Source organism: Erinaceus europaeus, chromosome 7 (genome assembly GCF_950295315.1).
Source record: "Erinaceus europaeus chromosome 7, mEriEur2.1, whole genome shotgun sequence".
NCBI lineage: Eukaryota > Metazoa > Chordata > Mammalia > Eulipotyphla > Erinaceidae > Erinaceus > Erinaceus europaeus.
Window position 1 is genome coordinate 58781897 of NC_080168.1, and position 21961 is coordinate 58803857.

Below are 21961 nucleotides of genomic sequence, written 5' to 3' on the forward strand. Positions count from 1 at the left end.
AGTCTCAGTTTAGCTGTGGGGATAATGTGAGGCCTGAATTCAGTTATTGTTGAAAAGGATCTATAGATTTTATGTTGGAAAAACATCCTTGGGCTGGGAGATAACATAATGGTGATGTAAATGATTTCCAAGCCCAAGGGTCTGAGTCCTCAGGTTCAATCCCCAGCACTACTGTAAGCCAGAGATGAGCAATGCTCTGGTAGAAAAATAAATGAAAATGAGAAAATTCCATCACCTGGCACTTGAAGGAATTGTGTGAAGTGAGATCAGCCAGAAAGAGAAAGGTGAATGTGGGGTGATCCCATTCATAGACAGAAGTTGAAAATAACAACAGAAAAGGAAACACAAAGCAGAACTTGGACTGGGTTTAGTGTATTGCAACAAAGTAAAAGACTCTGGGGTGAAGGTTTAGGTCTGGAACATGATGGCAGAGGAAGACCCTGTGAGGGTTCAGGTGGCTATGTGGAAAACTGAGAAATGTTACACATGTACCAACTACTGTGTTTTACTGACTGTAAGCCTTTAATGCCTCCAATAAAGAAAAACAATTCCATCACCTGAGGATGACAGGTCTCAGAGAAGCATGGGATCTCCGAGAGAGGGGAGTATTACCACTGCATATTTCCTTCTCATTCCTCTAGAATGGTTCTATATTGACTTTTAATGGGATGTAATTTTATGAAAGAGCAATCACAAACACGCAATGAATACAAAGGAAATATTTTAATAAAACATTCAGTACAGTATTTACCCTGTCTTGGGGGCAGTTTAGGAAGTAAGGGGCTGAAGGAAGTAACAGTTCCTTTGAGGCACCCAGTCCTCTGTGAGTCTGGAATGTTCTTATCTTCTCTCCAAATCTCCTGGCACAGTCCCACCAAGAGGCGGTGTGCAGAGGACCAGAAGTCTTCCGACGTCTCCTTATTAAGACCATGTGAAAATGAGCAGAATTTGCTTCAAAGCCGAAAGAACTAAGCAGTTTTGGCTACAGACATATTCTCAGGACAAGTGATGTGGGAGGGGAAAAAAAGGTGGGGGCCAGGTGGTGGCACACCTGGTTAAGTGCACATAGCACCATGCACAAAGACCCTGGTTCAAGGCCCCTTCCTCCATTCCCCACCTGCAACTATGAAGCTTCACAAGCCAGAAAACAGGTCTGCAGTTGTCTCTCTTTATCTCTCCCTCTCTTCCTCCCCCTTAACCTCTCAGTCTCTCTGTCCTATCAAATAAAATAGAAAGGAAAAAAAGAAAAAAAATGGCCACCAGAAATGGTGGATTTGTAGTGTGGGCACCAAGCCTCAGGGATAACCCTGGTGGAAAAAGGAAGAAAGGAAGGAAGAAAGGGCAACATACTGGTTGACATCAAAAAGTGTAAACAGTGATTTTTTTTTTTTTTTTTTTACCCTCCAGGGTTATTTCTGGGGCTTAGTGCTATGAATCCATCCTGGTGAACATTTTTTCCCCAATTTTATTAAGTCAGACAGAAACTGAGAAAGGGGCAGGGAGATAGAGAAGAAAGACACCTGCAGGCCTGCTTTACTGCTTGTGAAGTATCCCTCTGCAGGTGGGGAGCTGTGGACTTGAACTGGCATCCTTAGTACTATGAGCATTTAACCAGGTGTGCCACTGCCTGCTCTGCCCCAACCTCCCCAGCATGATATCATTCTCTCCCCCAACCCCTATTCTGTTTGCATTTGCTGGGTAAGCGAGAGAAAAACAGAGCTTCGGTTTCTCCCAGGAAGCCTTTCAAAAAACAATGAACCCCTTTGGCAAAACTTTCATACCCAAAGGCCCTTGCCATCCTTGCATGTCTTGCATTTTGAAATGGGAGAGGCGAAAGCATTTCCCCATAACTCAAGCCTGTGGTTGCACAGATGCCCCAGATGTGAGCCATGCCTCCTCCTGCCTGGCATCTGCTGCTGGAATACCAAGGCCCTTCAGTGCACTGGGGTGAGGACAATCCCTGAAGGCAGACAGCTTGTCCTTGGGGATGGTGTATGTCAGGATTCCGTTGCATTGGGGTCACCTTCCGGAGTCATGAACTGCACCTTGGGCACGATGAGGGAGGAGTTGTTCCTTCGGATAGAGTTGTTCCTCCTCATGGAGTTGTTCCTCCTCATGGAGTTGCGCTTCCGCAGGGAGTTCTGGTGGGACAGTTCGCTCTTCTGCAGGGTCTGGATGAGGATGGACGGCTTCTCGTCCAACTCCCGGGCACTGCACCTTGGGGCAGCCACCTTCACCGTGTTGCCGAACTTGGAGTAATCCACGGAATACACCCCTTCCTCCTCGGTGACGATAGACACAAAGCGGTGCCCCCACTGGATCTCCTCGGCGATGTAGGAGGTTCTGGCCTGGGTGGTGATACCCGTGGTCTCCACCACGCCCTCTAGGATCACGATGACCTCCAGGTCCTGGCTGGCCAGGTCCGAGGCAGAGATGTCATACAGGGGGCTGCGCTTGTCGATCACATGGCAGATGATGAGGGGGGCCACCAGGAAGATGTTGTTGCTCTCGATGGGGTTGTCCACGGGGATGTCCAGTTGGTGGATGGGTACCACCTCTCCCTCGGGCGTGGTGGTCTTCTTGACCACCTGGACACGCACCGAGGCACTGATGATCATGCTCTTCCTGAGGTCCCCCACCCGGAACATGAAGCACAGTCTGCCATTCCTCACGGCAATCACTGCGTGGCGGCTGAAGATGAGGGTCTCGGCCCGGCGGTGGGCCTGGGCCGTCTTCATGAAGATGCAGCCCAGCATGACTGCGTTGATGATCAGGCCCACAATGTTCTGCAGGATCAGAACGGTGATGGCCAGTGGGCACTCCTCCGTCATCATCCTGCCCCCGAAACCAATGGTCACTTGGACCTCGATGGAGAAGAGGAAGGCGGAGGTGAAGGATCTGGGGAGGGGGGGCAAGAGCGGAAGATAGGGTCCTCAAGCCAAGTTTGGGAAAGGAAAATGCATCACACCATGCCGAACTTTCTTTCTTTTACATTTAAAAAATTATCTTCATTTACTTATTGGACAGAGACAGCCAGAAGTCAAGAGGGAAGGGGTTGATAGAGACAGAGCAACACCTGCAGCACTGCTTCACCACTTGCAGAGCTTTCCCCCTGCAAGTGGAAACGGGGCTTGGACCTGGGTCCTTGTGCATTGTGACATGCGTGTTCAACCAGGCACACCACCATCCATCCAACCCTCTCATTTTTACTTTTCTTTTTTCTCCAGAGGTTATCCCATGACTTCCAAAAGATTTAAAATTTAAAATTTTACTTAAACGATGTTATTGGGGACTGAGCAGTGGTGCACCCAATTAAGCACACACATTGCTGTGCACTAGGACCTGGGTTTGAGACCCAGCTCCTCACCTGCACTGGGGGATGCTTCACAAATGAAGTAGGACTGTACGTGTCTTTCTGTCTCTCTAATCTGTCTCCCCCATCTCTCTCAATTTCTCTTTGTCCCATCCAATTAAAAAAAAAAGGCCACCAGGAATGGTGGATTCATAATGCCAGCACTGAGCCCCAGTAATAATCCCAATGGCAGAAAAAGCTATTTATCTTAATGAGAGATACAGGGAAAGACCAGAGAACTACTCAGCTCTGGTTTATGGTAGTGCTGGGGACTGAACCTGAGACTAAGGAGCCTCAGGCATGAAAATCATTTGCATAGCTGTTATACTATTTCCCCCTGCCCCTAGTGCCTGGCTCTAAACACAGAACTCTCCTCCTCCCCTTCCCCCTCCCTCCTTTCCCCTCCCTCCCATCCTCTCCCTCCCCCTCTCCATCTCCCCTTCTCTCTTTTCCTCCCTCTTTTCTTCCTGCAGTCCTACATGCATCTCCCTTGATTTCTGAAATTTTTAAAAATTGTCATGTCTTGGACTTTGCCACTTCTGGTTGACTTTTTTCAGATAGGGACTGAGAAAAAGAAGGAAATAAACCACTGCCCCTGTGCTTCCTTCAATACAGAGGGGGCTTGACCCTGAGCTGTGCCCATGGCACAGCAGGATATGATTCAAATGAGCCATTTTTCTAGCCTTGGAATATGATCATATTCATGTTTTCTGGGTCCTGTAGTGGTGGGCCTATTTGTGCAAAGGCATTAAACAATAAACATGTGTTTTCTTTTTTATCGGCATATCTTACTGCATAAAATACTTTCTCACACAGTTGTGGGTTACTTGAGGGTAGCTGACTACCAAGGTAGATTTATTTGTTGCATAATTGTATTTAAGTAGCATCATTTCCCATGGAAAGTACTAAGTAATAAGTGGATTTTCCATGATTAACAACCTGGATGCTATTTAGTTATAGCACAGTGGGTAAAGTGTTGAATACTAAAGCATGGGGTTAGTCCCCAGCATTGCATGCACTCTGGTTATTTCTCTCCTCTTTTTCTCACTAATAGATAAATCTTGAAAAACATCCTTAGCTAGCACTTCCTGAGAATTTTGGCTGGAGAAAGCTCTGGGCTGGGGGGCTCGTTGAGCGTTCTTTCTTTAGTGTGCAAGGACCCAGGTTCAAGCTCCTGGTCCCCACCCGTAGAGGTGGGGGGGAAGCTTTGTAAGTGGTGAAGCAGGGCTGCTAGATGCCTCTCTGTCTCTCTCCCTCTCTCTATCCCCCTTCCTCTTAAATTCTGGCTGTCTCTATCCAACAAATAAAGATAATTAAAAGACATTTTAAAAAGAGAGAAAGCTCTAGGCTAAAAAGTACATGTGATAACATTAAAAAAATACTAACATTCTAAATGAAAAGAATATCTGAATCCGGTCAAGTGAGATCAGCAAGAAAGAGAAGGATGAATATGGGATGACCCCACTTGTGGACAGAAGTTGAAAAATACAAACAGAAAGGAAAACACAAAGTAGAACTTGGACTGGATTTTTGGTGTATTGCACCAAAGGAAAAGGCTCTGGGGTGCAGGGAAGAGGGTTGAGGTCCTGGAGAAGAAGGACCTAGTGGGGGTGAGTGTTATGTGGAAAACTGAGAAATGTTACACATCTACCAACTACTGAATTTACTGTTGACTGTAAACCACTAACCCCCCAATAAAGAAAAAAAAATGTCTTGCCATTTGGAAAGACATTGCTTGTTTCTTGATGGTCTTCTTGTGTTCTTAAGTGGCCCAGAGAATTCTGACACTATTGAAAGAATGTGAGGCATAAAGCTGAGTAAATGACTGCATCCTACTTATATAATTAACAGCTTAAATTCTCTGAATTCTGGCCTGGTTCTCTGAAAAGGGGGCAAAGGGGAAGGGGTCAACCAGTGTTAGGATTTTTCTTAGAAGCTATTTTCAAATGGCAGACTTTAGTGTATAAATAAGCATTGGTTTAGTAGGATCAGGGCAGACTAGGGTAAAACTTATAGAAAAATGTTCAGGTTATCCTGATTTATTCTCCTGACTGAGAAGGTACCACATTTGGACATTCTTAGCCGTTTTTCCTCTCAAATGACATGTTGAGAAATGCCATGGCTTCTTATAGAAACCATGGCTTCAGTTTGCTCTCATTCCTGATTTTAAACTTTCCTAGTATTCTGGAAAACATGCTTCACATAGCTTATCTGTCAAAATACTGCTTGTGTGTCAAAACTCCACACAAGGATGGAGGAAAATGTTTAAATGTTTGAAAACTGAGTATCACACAGTGCACTGAGCAGGCAGGCAGAGATGGTTCTGTAGATGAGCTTTTAAATAGAGTGAGCAAATAGACTACCCCATGCCTTGTTGCAAAGAAAAGAGAAAAAAAAAACATGGAGAGCTGATGAAATAGCTCACTTGGATAGTACACTGTTTCGCATGCCTAGAATCCAGGTTCAAGCTTGCCACCCACTTCACTGGAGAATGTCAGTGTTATTCTCTCTCTCTGTCTTCAAGAGTTAACACTGGTGCCAGCACTACAAATCCACCACTCTCAGTAGCCATTTATTTGTTTCCATTTTACTGGCTATAGGACAGAGAAATTGAGAGGGAAGGGTGGTGGTAGCGAGGGAGAGAGACAGACACTTGCAGACCTGCTTCACCACTTGTGAAGCGACCCCCCTGCAAGCAGGGAGTGGGGGCTCAAACTCAGATCCTTTAACAGGTCCTTCTACTTAGTACTATGTGCGTTTAACCCGGTGTGCCATTACCCCACCTCTATCTAAAAGAAACAAGATTATGTCACACGGTCAAAAACTTGACATAGGATAAGAATGGACCCCGGGTGGGGGGGATAAGGCTATGACCTTGATTTCTAATAGTGTATGGGGGAACATTCTAATAATATCCCCAACTGGTTCAATGGTTAGAGATCAATCACATGTGGCCATTTATATATTGTTTCTCATGTGAAAGAATCTAGTTCCAACCTTTGTTGGACACCTGTGTTTTAAGGTACCTCACGAGATGGAAATGTCATAGCTCTTTTTGCTCTGTTACATATGCAGCAAGTCAGACTGACTAGTAAGATGAAATATGTTTCTTTATAGCCTGACTCATGTTAGAAAGTCATCAGCCCAAACAGGAAAGTGAGCCTCCCTCAATGAAATGGGAATTTGGACAAACTGGTCTGAGTGTGCGTGAAATCAAGTCGTTTCAGATGTTGAAGATATGGTGAGACACTGAACTTTTTATTAGTTATTAAGAAAGTTATTACTAGTCATTAAAAAAAATCTCATTAGGAAGATTTCAGAGTTTTATTGTGCCTATATTCCTGGTAAAAAACCAAATTTTTATTAGGCCTGATTCATTATGAATATAAACAGATTAAAGGATAGACAGTAATATGTAAATTCTGAGGTGTTTCTAACCTTATAAGATGCCAAATATGACCTAAATCAGCTTTGTCCCATTGTGCTTTTTTTGACAGTTTATTTTCATTGTGAATTTTATATTCACACGTGGGACTGCACTAGGGAAGTCATATGTTTCAGAAAACATTTTATTTAAAAGTCAAAGCAGTTAACAGCTTTTTTAAAAGTAACTAGTGTACTCTGTAAGATTCTTTTAAAAATCATTGTTAGGATATGCCTTTTGATGATATGTATTCTGAATAAGTTGCTTTAAGACTACCTTTCATGACAAGAGGTACTCTATTTGTGTGCTGGGTAAAATTTGTCACTTGTTTTTCAAGTAGCCTCTAATTTCTTTCATCTCTTTTTTAATGTGTCTACTGTGTATTAAAATTGATCTTCATCTGAAAATGATTCACCAGTGGCACAGCCAGTAGATTTCTTGAGGGACATAACAATGTCGTTTGACCTTCAAGCACCAATGAAAAACTGTATTTAATGATATTTCCCTTATACCTGGTATGCAGGTAATCACCAACATTTCCCCCTGCATTTTCTGCCAGACAAAATTGTCTGACCACTGTAAGGCAAGAAAATAATACATTTAAAGCAGTAAAAGTGATGGATTAATTTAATATCATTTTCTCAACAGCTGAAGTGAGCTCTAAGGTGTGTGGACCCTGACATGAAAAACCGCTTCCTTCCTTGACAGTTGGGCATTTAGAAAATAGAGGGGGTGGGGAGTGGGGAGCATGTTCATGGTCTGGGTGTCTGCTTCTTGTATTGCTGTGCAAGTTTCCCAAGATTTCAGGGTCAGTGAAGGTCTCATTCCCTACGGCTTCCTGCTGGAATGATGTGTGTTCAAGTTGTTTTGCTTCATGCACTATACACACTACTACTACTGCAACTATTGTCTCACTTCAGTATGAACACGCTTGCAACTGATTTAAAAAAAAAAAAATCCCTATCCACTTCTCCACAAAATGCACTAAGTGTTCTATGCCCTGTGAAAACAGAGGAATCAATGGAATACAGTTCATGTTCGCTTATCTTTGAAATACAGGGGGGAAAGACTCAATAGTCTAAAAACTGTCTTGTCCCTATTCTGCTGAAACTTTGAAAGAAAACCACCCTGTTTTGCTGCACCAATGCAATCTCTCCTATAAACATTGTGGACTAATTCTGATGGCAATTTTCTTTTCTTTAGCTATCAAAGTTAGCATGAACTTTTAATTCCAGAACCCACTGTAAACAATCAACTTAAGCAAGACAGTCTTGATAAAGGGCTTATATTTAAGTTGTTTAATTTTCAGAGTATTTTTCAATCTAAGATAATCTCTTTACCAGCATTTTTTTTTTTTTGTACAATTGATGAAAATGCCATGGGTAAGAACTGCTGGTAAAATTTTACTAGCCTTTGCATAGTCTCTTATATTGATCAAAGATGTTTACTTACAGATAGTGGAAAGACAAACTGAAATTTTTCTTACTGAAATACTAAATGTGTGCTCTGCTATTTCTTCCTTTCCTCCCTTTTCTCTCTCTCTCTCTCTCTCTCGCTCGCTTTCTTTCTTTCTGTTTCTTTCTCTCTATTCTCTCTCTTCCTTTTTTTTTTTTTTCTTTCTCTGGAATCCTTTGAACCACAAACTTTCAAAAAATCTTGCTATACTATTTATATTATATTCAAGGCTCTGTACAGGGGCATACGCTTCACGTTTTCAGTGGCTCCTTGTCTATTAAGCTGCATTCAGGAGAGGTTTTTTTTTAAGAACTCTCTGTCTCTGTCTCTCTCTCTCTCTCTCTCTCGGTAATTGGGGGGATTAATAGTTTACAATGAATACAGCTGTTGGTACATATGTAAAGTTTCTGTTTTCTGCAAAACACTCTCACCCTCTAGCCTGATCTCACTCATAGACAGAAGTTGAGAAATTCGAACAGAAGGGGAAACACCAAGCAGGAGACTTTTTAAAAAATATGTTTGAATTTTCTTTTTTATGTTTCATTTATGAACCTGCCAAAGCAAACCCTATATTTCCCTTTCACATATAAATTAAGTTTAAATTTACTTTAAATTAAATTTTTAAAAATGGCAGCATGGGGGAAAATTTTTCAACTTGACACCTGCTTCTGTCCTTCTGCTTTCACCACCCTCCCTGCCCTCACCTGCCAGGCACTCACCTGACATTGGTCACGCACACCATGGTCTCCAGGCCACTCTTCTCGGAGCCACTCTTCTCCATGTAGGCGTAGATGTCCCCGTGGGCGAAGGCCACCAGCCACCACATGATGGCAAAGAGCAGCCAGCTGCAGAGGAAGGACATGGTGAAGATGACCAGCGTGTGGCGCCACTTGAGGTCCACCAGGGTGGTGAAGATGTCCTGCAGGAAGCGGCCCTGCTCACGGATGTTCTTGTGCGCCAGGTTGCAAGCACCACTCTTGGCTATGAAGCGTGCCCGGGGCAGGCGGTCCCGGATGCGGGGCTTGCGCAGGTTCTCTGCCGCGATGCGGGCCAGCACATACTCCTCGGGGATGATGCTCTTGCGGGCCAGCATCCTGCCCTCAACATAGCCCCACAGTGGAGGCTGCCCTCACCTGTTGGCTCCTGCAGGAAGGAGGTGAAAAGGAGGTGTTGAAAGCCTTCCCCAGTTCCTCCCCTTAGGGGTGGGGAGTGCAGGGTGTCCTGGAGAGAGAATCAGTCCCGTCTCACAGCAGACATGGCAATGCCCCAGGGGTCATTCTGCACTGTTTTTTGCAGAAAACTGAGAAACTGTACACATGTACCAAACAGCTGTACTGACTGTTGACTGTAAACCATGAATTGCCCCCCCCCCCCGGTTTAAAAAGAAAACAGCTAGGAGTTAGTTCTTGGGAGGTGGAAGGGTGGATACACAAAATTTGTCACCCAATATTAATTATAAAATAAAAAGGAGGGAGAAGAGAGGGGGGAAAGAAGAAAAAAAAAGGAAGAAAGAAAAACAAAGGGCAGCTATAAAGGTCATGCTCAGATATTAATCCACTGAATGTAACAGTGGAAGAAATATAGCACACTGATACACAAAAAAGCAGACACACTTAAGAGCTACAAACATCAGAAAAAAAAAAAGAGCTACATATATATGACTTTCTAAAAAATGGTCAGGTGTATGCAGGAAGAGGTACTCACTGAAATAGAGATGACAGAGTAACATTAAAATAATATTGGGTGGGAGAACTTTCTCCAGTACTGTGAACAAACTGCTCACTCAAATATTTAGACTACAGAACAACACTAAATAATAATTATGGGGTGAGGAAACTTTCTCCAATACTCTTAGCAGAGCTATTCACTTAAATATTTAGACAGAGCAACATTAAAAAATAATAAAGGGGTGGGGAAACTCTTTCTCCACTACTATGAGCAGGCAAAAGCAAAGGTGGGCTTCAAAAGTTTGGTGAAACCATGCATTGACCATGGATGAGAGATATTAAATATGAAGGAAATGTGAGATGCATGTCAAGAGAACTAAAATATATATATCATTCCTCCAACCCCAACCCCCTATGGGAAACTTACTGTCTTTTGCATTATAAAGACTGGCCCAAATCTGAAAAAGCTGCCAGCTGCCAGGAAGCTCTTAGGGGTTGTGGCTTGAATGCATACCACACCCTAATTGCAAACCTTGGCATTGAAAATCCTTTTTGCTGGACTGGAGAGCTGCCCCCTCCCCTGCCCACGCAGGGCAGTGCCTGAAACTTACAGAGTCTGGGCGGCCAGGTCCCTTGCTCTCCCATCCTGCAGTGACTTCCAGGGACAGCCTTAAAGGAATAAGAGGTGCTTTTGTCTGAAGCGTTTCTGGAGCGCTGGAGAAGGGGGTGGGTAGCTTTTCCCTCCTTTCTCAGCTCAGCTCAGCTCAGCTCAGCTGGGGCGTCTGGGGCAAAGGAGCTGGGTGGGGGGTGGGGGGTGCTCTCTGCCTCCCAGTTTGCAGTTTGAACTTTGATGTTCCCCAGACCTCTGAGCCTGGGGATTGCAGAGGTGCAGGAGGGGAGGGGAGCAGGCTGGAGGGAGGGCAGCAGTGGGGAGCAGGGACCAGAAGCTTCAGCAAGACAGATCTTTAAAAGGCTGAGGAGCCCAGGAGAGAGGTTTCTGAGTTCAAGTTCAGTGACGTCAAGAGTTAATTTCTTCCTTTTTTTTTTTTTCGTGAAGGGGTGGATGGATATCTAGTCTACTTCAGACTGAATAAAGCCAGGGCCAGAGAGACAGAAACAGGCATCAGACACACACACACACACACACACACACACACACACACACACACACACACACACACACTCTCACTTTCTCTTTTCTCACTAGCTCTGGTGCAGTGTTTGTCTGTTTACATTCGATTTAGGTTTCTCTTGTGGAATACAGATCTTTAAACGTTGCAAAAACTAAAAGTAAGTGAAGTTCTCAGAGTGGAGGCTAGGTACAGTGTGCAACTGAAACTGATAATTTTGTAAAGCATTATTCAATCAATACTATTGAGTACATTTTTTTCCCCCAGTCAAGTAGTGATGATAGTAGTGGCAGATGTTGTAAAACCTACTGTGGTAAACTTCAGCAGCCCAAACTCACTGGCTTTCAGGGAAATTCTCTTCTTTCCTCTCTCTCTCTTTCTTCCTCTTTTTCTCTCTCCCTCTCTCCTCCCTCTTTCCCCCCTCCCTCCCTCCCTCTTTCTCTCACCTTTTTCCTCCTCCCCTTTCTCTCTCTCTCTCTCTCTCTCTCTCTCTCTCTCTCTCTCTCTCTCTCTCCCTCCCTCCCTCCCTCCCCTATGCATACAACAACAATGGCATTTGAGGTCTCTTATATTGAAACAATTTTACCCCAAACAGGAACCATAAGCAACACTGGAAAACTCAAACCTTCTTTGACAGCTGGTGGCTTTCTGAAGTGTTGCAGTCTCATCTTCTTGTGGAGATGACTCCCTGAGAAAACAGAGCAGCTCAGATAGTAACCAGCTTTCTATAGTTTTCTGAGCAGGAGCCAGAGAAAGACAAATGTTTGCTTTCTGCCACCAGTCAAGCCTCCTGATTGGGCACTCATGCTCAGAGCTCATGGAAACTTTATTCTTGGAAACTTCATGTGTGTTTCCAAGACTCAGGGCAGAAAGTATATGGTGCAGAAATATTGTTCATTTAATTACCAAAGACCTAAGATTAGTCTCTAATGACTGCCTTCACTGCCTTGTATAGAAAAATTCACATTGTCTCCAGCAGTCCATATAGTTTCTGTTGAGTCTGAGGAGTGTGGGTGGTGTAGGTTCATTTCCTTTAGTTATTTTGATTCCACATGTACATAAACCCATCTAGCGGCTTGGCTTTCAGCTCTCTCTCTCTTTTTAATATCTTTCATAGAGACAGCCAAGAAATTGAGAAGAGGGATAAAGAGAAGGGAAGAGACAGACACCTGCAGCCCTGCTTCACCACTTGTGAAGCTTTGCTTTTGCAGGTGGGGACCAGGGGCTTGAACCCAGGTCCTTGCACACTATAACATATGCACTCAACCAGGTGTTCAACCAGCTTTCATCTCTTTAACAAAATGAATTCATCAGTCTTGCCCCAGACAACATAATAGCATTTTTAATGGCCAGAAAATAATGTCTTTCTCTGGTCATCCTTTGCTTGGCATTTAGACTGCTTCCATATTTTGGTTATTGTAAAGAGTGCAGCTATGAACATAGGGGTCTGTATGCTTCCTTTCCCATTGTATTTTTTTTTTTTTATCAGTGATGTACTAATGACTGACAAGGTTGTGAGATAACAGGGATACATGCATTTTCACATAGTTTCCACCACCAGAGTTCTGTATCCCATCCACTCCATTGGAAGCTTTCCTATTCTTTATCCCTCTGGGAGTATGGATCAAAGATTTTTTTAAACTTTTTTTATTTTTATATTACAGAATTACATGTTGACAGGAGTTTGAATCCACACCATTCCCACCACCAGAGTTCTGAATCTTCAGTCTCCCTACTGCAATCCACCACAGTTCCCCTAAGGTTGTAGACATGGGCCAACTATCATCTCTACAACTATCTGTCCACATTTATACATAGTTGCCCCTTTTTCTGATTCAATCCTCTCTTCCTCTCTTAGCCACTCATGACATCATAACTACCTTCATATGTTCCTATCCTTTTCCTTCTCTCTCTCTGGGTGCTGATGGAGCTGGAGTGCAGAGCCCTCTTACCTTTATCCTATCACTTCTCCCTCAATGTGAGTATGGATCAAGGTTGCTTTTGAGGAGCAGAAGGCAGGATTGAACCTGGGACTTCAAAGCCTCAGGCATGAGAGTCTCTTAGCATAACCACTGTGCTTTCTACTCCTGCTCTGATTTTCCTTAACTATTTTATTTTTATAGTATGTTTGTTTATTTATTATTGGATATTGAGAGAAATTGAGAAGGGGGAGACAGACAAGGAAGGAGACAGAGAGAGACCTGCAGCTCTGCTTCACCACTTGTGAAGCTTTCCCCCTGCAGGAGGAGACTGGGGGCTTGACCCTGGGTTCTTGCACACTGTAATGTGTGCACTTAACCAGGTGTGCCACCACCTGGTTCCCAGTTTTCCTTTTCTTACCGGGATGTAGCTATTTGGGACTCATTAATGTCAACACCATATATCCTGTGTAGGAATAATGAAATAATGCTTACAGCACTCACCTCTCTGCCTTTTGTGTCTTTACAGCTTTTTCTTACCACATAGGTAATCTGCAGTTAGATGCCTGGGACATCTGTGGCCACACTTGACTGCCACAGACCTTCTCTCCCTTCACTCTCTAGACTCCCAGTCTTTCTTCTCCTTCCAGCTGTTCCTCCCCCTTTCCTCAGCAACTCCAGACTAGCAGTGCTTACTCCTATCCTCCCATTTCCTGGTTTTCTCTGTAACTTGACTTAGAACTTAATGGAGACTTATCTGTGTCTCCCCACTATTCTGCTGGACAGAATGGCTGCTCAATGCATAGTTTTAATTTAATTATTGATCTCTAATTCCTCCCTCCCCTTTATTTTTACTCTGTTCTTCTCTTCTCTAAGGCTATACATTCAAATTTGTGAAGGGTTGGGTGGGGGTGGCATAGCTGGTAAAGCACACATAGTGCTAAGCACAAGGACCTCCACAAGATGCAGCTTCTAGCACCTGGCTCCCCACCAGCAGGAGGGGAACTTCACAATCGATGAAGCAGGCCTGCAGGTCTCTCTCTCTCTTTCTCTCCCCTCCTCTGTCAATTTCTCTCTGTCCTACCCAATAAAATGGAAAAAAATGGCTGCCAAGAGTAGTGGATTAATAAGGCTGGTACAATGCACAAACAATAACCCTAGAGGCAAAAAATAGAAATGAAAATAATTTAAGAATTAATATTTTAATTGTGAAGGAAATGCTAGTTTCTCAAGAACACAACTATCACCTAATGGTTAACTGTTCTAGTCGATCAATACAAGATACATGTGTTTTCTTAACTGTTCAATATTTTCTATTTTTCTTCCCTAATTTCTCTCTCAAGAATGAAGATTAAATCATGTGTGAGTTATAGAAGAAATATTAATGAATTTAAAAGAGAACTGAGTTTTGTGAATACTGGTGTGATGTGTGTGTGTGTGTGTGTGTGTGTGTGTGTGTGTGTGTGTGTGTGAAAGGCTGTTGGAATCTGCTCATGTCTGGGACCAAGTGTTGGTGTACCTGGTAGAGGTCCCTGAGTCCCCACTTGCAGGGGGGAAGCTTTGTAGGTGGTGAAGCAGGTCTGAAGGTGTCTTTCTCTCTCTCCCTCTACCCTTCTTTCCTCTCGACTTCTTTGTCTCTGTCCAATAAATGAATAAAACATAAAAAAATAAAAGGGGGTGGAGAGTAGATAGCATAATGGTTATGCAAACAGACTCTCATGCCTGAGGCTCCAACATCCCAGGTTCAACCCCCTGCACCACCATAAACTAGATCTGAACAGTGTTCTGGTAAAATAAATAAATAAAAATAAATAAAAAGGAAGCACCTGCTCGTGTCCAATACTAGAGGAAATGTAATGTAGTTGGGAAGTGCGTCAGAGAATCTGCTTGAAGTCACTATCAGTTAAGTTCCTGTGAGACCTTGTGAACATTTTATTTATGGATAAGAACTTCTAAAATTCTCATGCTCTTAAACAGCTTAGCAGGTGCCTTTGAGTAAGTGGAAGAAGAGTTACTTGGGTCTGCTGTTTTATTAGTGTCCTTATATAAACCACTTTGGAACATACTGCTTTGGAATCAGCTTAATAAGAGTGTTACATAAGCTAGTAATCAAAACAGCATGCTATAAACTCACTTTTTTTGGAGGGATCATGAAATCAGACTGATGACATAACTCTCACTACTTATGTGTTGCAATGATTTCAAAGTTGATTTTTTCTTGAGCTACAATCTATTGACAAGGCAAAAGGACCAAGGCAAAAGGACCTTTCCTTGACATGAGGTACTCATTTCTTCAAAGATACCTATCAGATACGTGAAGGGAGAGCATTTCTGACCATCTTGTATATATACTCAACTGCTTACCATTATGCCAGTTCGTAGGTTTGAGCCAGACCGTCGAGGGGTAAGGGCATTTGGGACACTCATTCTGTTTGCATTAACTGCATATTTAGATGATCAAAGCAAGCCCCTGTCCTGAGCAGTCCTTGGGAAGGAAGCTGCTTGATAAAAAGTATACGAGTGATACTTGGTCAAACGGTGGATTGTTATGTAATAGCATGACAGTCATTGGGATTACAATTTACAAAGGAAATAAGGCAGGATAAGAAGTAACAGGGGACAGATGGTGGCGCACCTGGTTAAGCACACATAGTACAAAGTGCAAGGATTGAGCCCCTGGCTCCCTACCTTGTGTGTGTGTGTGGGGGGGGGGGGGCGCTTCACAAGTGGTGAAGCAGGTCTGCGAGTGTCTCTCTATCTTTCCCCTCTCTATTTCCCGCACTGTTTCTCCCTGTCTTATTCAATAAAAAGGGGAAAAAAATGGCCACCTGGAGCAGTAGATTTGTAGTGCTGGCACTGAGCCCCAGCAATAACTCTAGAGGTAAAAAAAATGTATTAATGGGGGACAATTGGAGAGATGGCTCAACTGGCAGAGTTCTGAGCTTGTGTGCCTGAGGTTCCCAGTTCAATTCCCAGTACCACATGCATCACAGTGTGGTCTGACTCCATTCTCTGTTTCATGTGATGGACTGTTGGTATGCTTCTAGTCCTGCTTCTGGGATCCCTTCTGTTACATTGCTTGATGTTGTGGTCTATTTACATGATCATTCTGTTACATTGGTTTGGTCTCACTCCCCCTGCCTCCTGGAGATTGTGGTTTAGTCTTTGCCTTTTCTGGCTTCTCCCTTCTCCCCGCCCCCTATCCTAGATACCTCCTGGGTTCCTGACACTGCTGCTGGAGGAGAAAGATGCAGGACAGATTTGGGTTGTGATTAGATTAGATTAGATTAGTTTTTTGAACCTTTCGCTCATGAATAAAGAAATACTGCTTCTCTGCTCAGCCTTGTGTCCCTGGTCGCGAAGCTAGCCCGGCCTAATGGCGCCATGAACATTGACGACAGTGGACCACTTGACACAAGGTTCAGAAGAAGGAAGATGAAAATAACCATTGGGTTGTCAAAAGTCATGACACTTTTTAAAAAATTTTATTAGTGATTAAGTACTGACTTACAAAACTGTAAGATAATGGGTATAATTTTGCACTGTTCCCACTACCAGAGTTCTATACCCCACCCCCATTCCTGCTACTGGAAGCTGCTGCAATTCTTGCAAGGTAGGGTTAACTGTTATTTCTACTACTGTCTATACCCGTATATATTTGCCCCATTTTTCTCCCCATGGTCCTATCATGATGTATTTTTCTATGCAAAAAAAAAAAAGTGTCATGACTTTTCCATTTCCAACAACCCACTACTAACATAAACCAGGCAGCTCAAAAGCAAGCCCAGAGGCTCACAGAGGCCGGAAGTAGCTGGGTGTCAGGAGAGTCCTAAATTCAACACAGATGGGGAGGAAAAACAGGAGCAGAGGTGCATTAGGTAGGAAACACGTTTTCCCACCTGACAACTCCACTCACTCAGTAAACATCTGAGAGTCTACACATAGTTAAGTGTAAAAAACCTTGACCTAATCTCTGAGGCATCTCTGTATATAGCCTATGTATTTATTTACTTATTATTTTTTTATTGCCACAAGGGTTATCACTGGGGCTCAGTGCCAACATTAAGATCTACCACTAGGGGGCCGGGCAGTAGCACAGTGGGTTAAGCACACATGGCTCACAGCGCAAGGACCAGCGGCTCCCCACCTGCACAGGTGGGTTGCTTCACAAGTCCCAGCAATAACCCTGGAGGAAAAAAAAAAAGAATCTACCACTATTCGCAGCCATTTTTTCCTTTTTCTTTCTTCTTTCCTTCCTTCTTCCTCCCTTTCTATTATACTTGATAGGACAGAGAAATTGAGAGGGGGAGGGGGAGATACAGAGGGAGAAACAAAGAGAGACACTTGCTTTACCACTCGTGAAGCATCACCCCTGCAGGTGGGGAGCTGGGGCTCAAACCCAGGTCATTGCACATGGTAATCTGTGTACTTAACCGGGTGCACCTTTACCCGCCCCCTGGTTATTTTCTTGATTTTTACACACCAGTCTCTGAGAGTCTGCTAGAAGAATGACCTATCTGAAAGCCAGAGCCATGATCAACTCACACCCTCCGAAGGAAGATCCTTTGTTTCCTCACAGAATTACTCCCATAGGAGGTGATTCTTAACCCAAAATCCGGTGATGGGAGGTGTCTGGTTATTTGCTGCCTGCTCCCCCAAGCTGCAAGGCTTTTGTTGAGCAAAGGGAACAAGATAGAATTCTTTGAGTCCTCTGAACTAATATACCTTCAGATCAGAAGGAAGCACATTAAATGGGTTTCCCTGGGAATCCTCTTGCCCATTTGGGACAAGATCTTTCTTTACGTAACAGTGCTGAGGATGTGAGGACATAATCCCTGTGAAGTGCTCAGGAGAATGACTGACCTGTGTGTTGAAATTTCTGATCCCAGACTTCCCAATATTTGTTATTAGAAATCCTACTGATTAGGGGCCAGGTGGTGGCACACCTGGTTAAGCTCACACATTATGGTGCACAAGGACCCAGGTTCTAGCTCCTGGTCAGCACCTGCAGGGGGAAAGCTTCACAGGTGGTGAAGCAGGGCTGCAGGTGTCCCTCTCCCTCTTTTTATAATTTATTTATTTATTTAGGCTCTTTATTTGCTGGGTCTCAGTGCCTGCATTACAAATCCACTGCTCCTGGAGTCCATTTCCCCCCCCCCATTTTTGTTGCCCTTGTTATTACTGTTGTTGGATAGGATAGAGAGAAATAGAGAGGAGGGGGAGAGAAAGATAGACACATGCAGACCTGCTTCACCACCTGTGAAGTGACCCCCCTGCAGATGAGGAGCCAGGGGCTCACACTGGGATTCCCTACTCCAGTCCTTGGAATTCGTGCCATGTGTACTTAACCAGCTGTGCTACTACTGCCCAACCCCTGAGCCGGGGATTCTAACCAGGGTCCTTATGCTGGTCCGTGAGCTTTGTGCCATGTGTCTGCCCCCCCTTCTCTATCTCTCCTACCCCTCAATTTCTGTCTCTATCCAATAGTAAAGATGAAAAAGAAATCCTGGAGGTCGGGCAGTAGCACATGGGTTAAGCGCAAGAGCGCAAGGACTGGTGGTGTAAGGATGCCTTGACATTCATTCACCCCTGATGTATGTTCTACTTAAAAAAAATCATCTTTGATCTACTTGTTCCTTCATGATATAATGCATAAGTCTATCAACAAAGACTGGGGGAAGCTGGTGGCACTGCCCCAACCCAGGGTGCCTTGTATGTGCCCTCCCCACCCCTTCTCCCCTATCTCTTCAGATCGTGAAGTGAATTTCTCTCAACCCTGAGATGAATCAGTTATCAGGACCCTGGCAACTCCAGCCATGTATCAGACATACCTGTGTGAAGTGTCATACCTTCATAGGTGTTAGCACCAAGTCATGTGTGAGAGTTAGTTTTGGTTTGCTAATGATCCAAAATATGAGCTGGATGGGAATGGGGCAAGGTGGACTCATAGATTCCTTTAACTAGATTTTTAAAACCTTTTTAAAATATTAAAATATTTATTTACTGGATAGAGACAGAGAAATTGAGAAGTGAAGGGGAGATAGGAAGAGAGACCGACACCCACAGCCCTGTTTGACCACTCATGAAGCTTTCCCCCTGCAGGTGGGGACTGCAGTCTTAAACCTGGGCTCTTGAGAGTAACTAGATTTAACAGCCATTCCCAATCAAAGACTAAGGCAGACATAAGAGTATCACTTTGCAGACTTGAATATTGTTTTTGAAACTTCACCTGCCTTCTAAACTTTACCTTCTAAACTTTTTTTATTTATTGGGGGAATTGATGGTTTAGTCAGCAGTGAAATACAATAGTGTGTACAGGTGTAACATTTCTCTGTTTTCCACATAACAAACAACTCAGCTCCTCTCAGAGGAGGCTCTGCCATCATGTTCCAGGATCTGACCCTCCCCCCCCCCCCCCAGTCTTCTACTTTGGTGCAGTATACCAACTCCAGTCCAAGTTCTGCTTAGTGTTCTCTTATTTTTCAGCTTCTAACTTCTTTTAACTTCTATTGACATCTCTTCAACTCTTGACTTTAGCTAAGATACCAACAGCTGAAAGAGCTAGAATCAGGATACCAACAAGAAAACAAGGACCCAGGAAATCAGCACATCTGCTTTGCTGTAAGTGTTCATAAGAGAAAAGTGGTTCCTTGGGGGTTGAAGGGAGGACAGTTGAGTGCTGTTGTAATGACAAAAGTAGAAGAAGAGAAAAGAAAGAGAAGGAGGGAAGGAAAGAAGAAAGGAGAGAGAGAAAAAATCTGCCATCAGGAGCTGTGGGATTTAGGAACTCATGGTGCTCATGCTAAAAACAAGTTGGTAAGAAGCAACAAGGGAGAGTGAGTGGCTGTCACTGTTCATTTATCCAGGTCTTGAAAATGTGTCTGAATACTCTATAGCCTCATGCCTGAGGCAGGCATCCTTGGGAGGGGCCTGGGATCTGTCCTGCTATAGAACTTCTTCATAGGCTTGACCCAAGCTCTTTTTGGAAAAAATAAAAATAAAACATTTCCAACAATATCCTGCTGATGTTTTCACATCACTAGGCTTTGAAAAACTCACTGACTCATGTGATGTTTGGAAAGAGAAAGCTGAGACTTTTCCAGAACTTTCTGTAGGGTAAGTCCCAATTGCCAACTACAGACAGAAGCCTAGAGGCTGTTTTTTTTTTGTTGTTGTTGTTGTTTTGTTTTGTTTTGTTTTGTTTTGTTTTTTGCCTCCAGGGTTATCACTGGTGCTCTCTGCCTGGACTACAAATCCACTGCTCCTGGCAGCCATCTTTTTTTGATTATTGTTGTTGCTGTTGTTGTTGGATAGGACAGAGAAATTGAGGGGAAGACAGGGGAGAGACAGACAGCTGTAGACCTGCTTCACCCTTGTGAAATGACCCCCCCTGCAGGTGGGGAGGCAGGGGCTTGGGCCAGAATCCTTGTGTTGTGGTCCTTGCACTTCACACCATGTGTGCTTAACCTGCTGTGGTACTGCCCAGCCCCAAGACTAGACATGTTTAAAATGGTATTTAGACTTCTTGGTCCTCATGGTCATTTGACAGATTTTTTTCTCTACTGTTAAACAACCTAGTCTTTTGTTTTGTCTTAGGTTAAAATTATTTCTACCAGAAAAGTTTTCACCATGTCATTTTTCTGAACAGGTTCAGATGAGAATTAAACATTGGATATTTTATTTTAAATGGTACCGTCACATTGCTTCATTTACTGTTAGAACAAATGCAAATAATAAAATGAGTGTAAAAAAATCTTCAAGCTCACTATGCACTTGAAACTTTGAAATTGAGGAATTGTGGAAGAAACACGGAAGGCATACATTCACAATTTGAGAGACCAATTGGTGAGATTCATTTGGTTAGAGGCTTTGAGCAGCACACTGAGCATCAATTTCCTGTAAAAATGGAGACAAGAACACCTGTCTCTCGAGGTTGCACACATTTAAAAGCAGTAACTCCAGCAACTGTAGAAATGGTTTGATCCATCAGACCTTGGACTTCCATGTTTGAGGTAGGTGGTGTGATTCGCAGTGCTGTGTGTGCTGGGGTGGAGGAGGAGTGGCTTGTCTCTTTTTCCCTGTCTCCTGTGAAATTCTCTCCTGTGCAGTAAATAAATGTGCTTTGTCCTAGTTCAAACCCCCCACCTGCAGGGAGGTCACTTCACAAGTGGTGAAGCAGTCTGCAGTTGTCTTTATCTCCTCCTCTCCTCTGTCTTCCCCTCCTCGATTTCTCTGTCCTATACAGCATCAACAATAGCAGCAACAACAGAGGAAAAAAGATGACCGCCAGTAGCAGTGGATTCATTAGTGCAGGTACTGAGTCCCAGTGATAACTCTGGAGGCAAAAAAAAAGAAAGAGGAAAGAAAGAGAAATGGAATGGAACAGAACCTGGTGGTCAGAGGTGTTTTGTTACATAATTGGGTTTTGTACCAGTGCAGTTTTAAGGTCAACCCCTAGCACTGCATGAGTCAGGGTCATGTTCAGGTTCTCCCATAAGAATAAATAATAAATAGTAAATACATACCAAATCATAGGCATATATAATATGTTCTCATACCAGAATGTGGTGGTTAAATTGTAATTTTCCCCCATTTAATTTGAGATACAGTCCACCAAAAAAAAACACAAACAAACAAAAAACCAAATAGCTCAATGAAGTCAGGAAAGTAGTGATTATGCTTTCTTGCTTTTCAAATGGGGAAGTGTAAATTCAGACTTTATGATAAATCCAAGACTGCATGTAAATGTGGTCAAACTAAGACAAGAAGGCACATTTTCTCATTCCTGGTCCAGGTCCTCTTCCAGTGGATTCTACAGTCTGACAGAATAATTCCTCCTCCTCCCCTCTCCCTCTTCTCCCTCCTCCTTCCCCTTCATCTCCTACTACTTCTCCTCCTCCTCCTCCTTCTCCTTCTCCTCTTTTTTTTTTTTTTGCCTCCAGGGTTATCATTGGGGTTTGGTGCCTGCACTACAAATCTACACTGTTCCTAGAGACCATTTTTTCTATTTTGTT

General features: G+C 43.5%; 1 protein-coding gene across 3 annotated transcripts; it reads right to left on the reverse strand.

Moving 5' to 3' along the window:
• Positions 1–708: 708 nt before the first annotated feature.
• Positions 709–11719, reverse strand: KCNJ8 (potassium inwardly rectifying channel subfamily J member 8). Of its 3 annotated transcripts, XM_060194484.1 has the most exons (4): positions 11654–11719; positions 10510–10567; positions 8951–9374; positions 709–2898 (listed from the first exon to the last, which is right to left on the reverse strand). In XM_060194484.1, the coding sequence occupies exons 3-4, from the start codon at positions 9322–9324 to the stop codon at positions 1998–2000; spliced, it is 1275 nt and encodes a 424-aa protein (XP_060050467.1). In that variant the 5' UTR covers positions 9325–9374; positions 10510–10567; positions 11654–11719; the 3' UTR covers positions 709–1997. The 3 variants fall into 3 exon arrangements, with proteins under 3 accessions (XP_060050467.1, XP_007517952.1, XP_060050468.1); XM_007517890.3 differs by lacking the exon at positions 11654–11719 and having other exon boundaries at positions 10510–10900; XM_060194485.1 differs by lacking the exons at positions 10510–10567; positions 11654–11719 and adding an exon at positions 10326–10413.
• Between the last annotated feature and the right edge of the window lie 10242 nt (positions 11720–21961).

Bases quoted from the DNA above. Each gene is read 5' to 3' on its own strand.
- KCNJ8 (XM_060194484.1), bottom strand. From the start codon at position 9,324: ATGCTGGCCCGCAAGAGCATCATCCCCGAGGAGTATGTGCTGGCCCGC. The intron at 2,899-8,950 runs GTGAGTGCCTGG...CCCCCTCCCCAG, and splicing joins GTGTGCGTGACCAATGTCAG to ATCCTTCACCTCCGCCTTCC.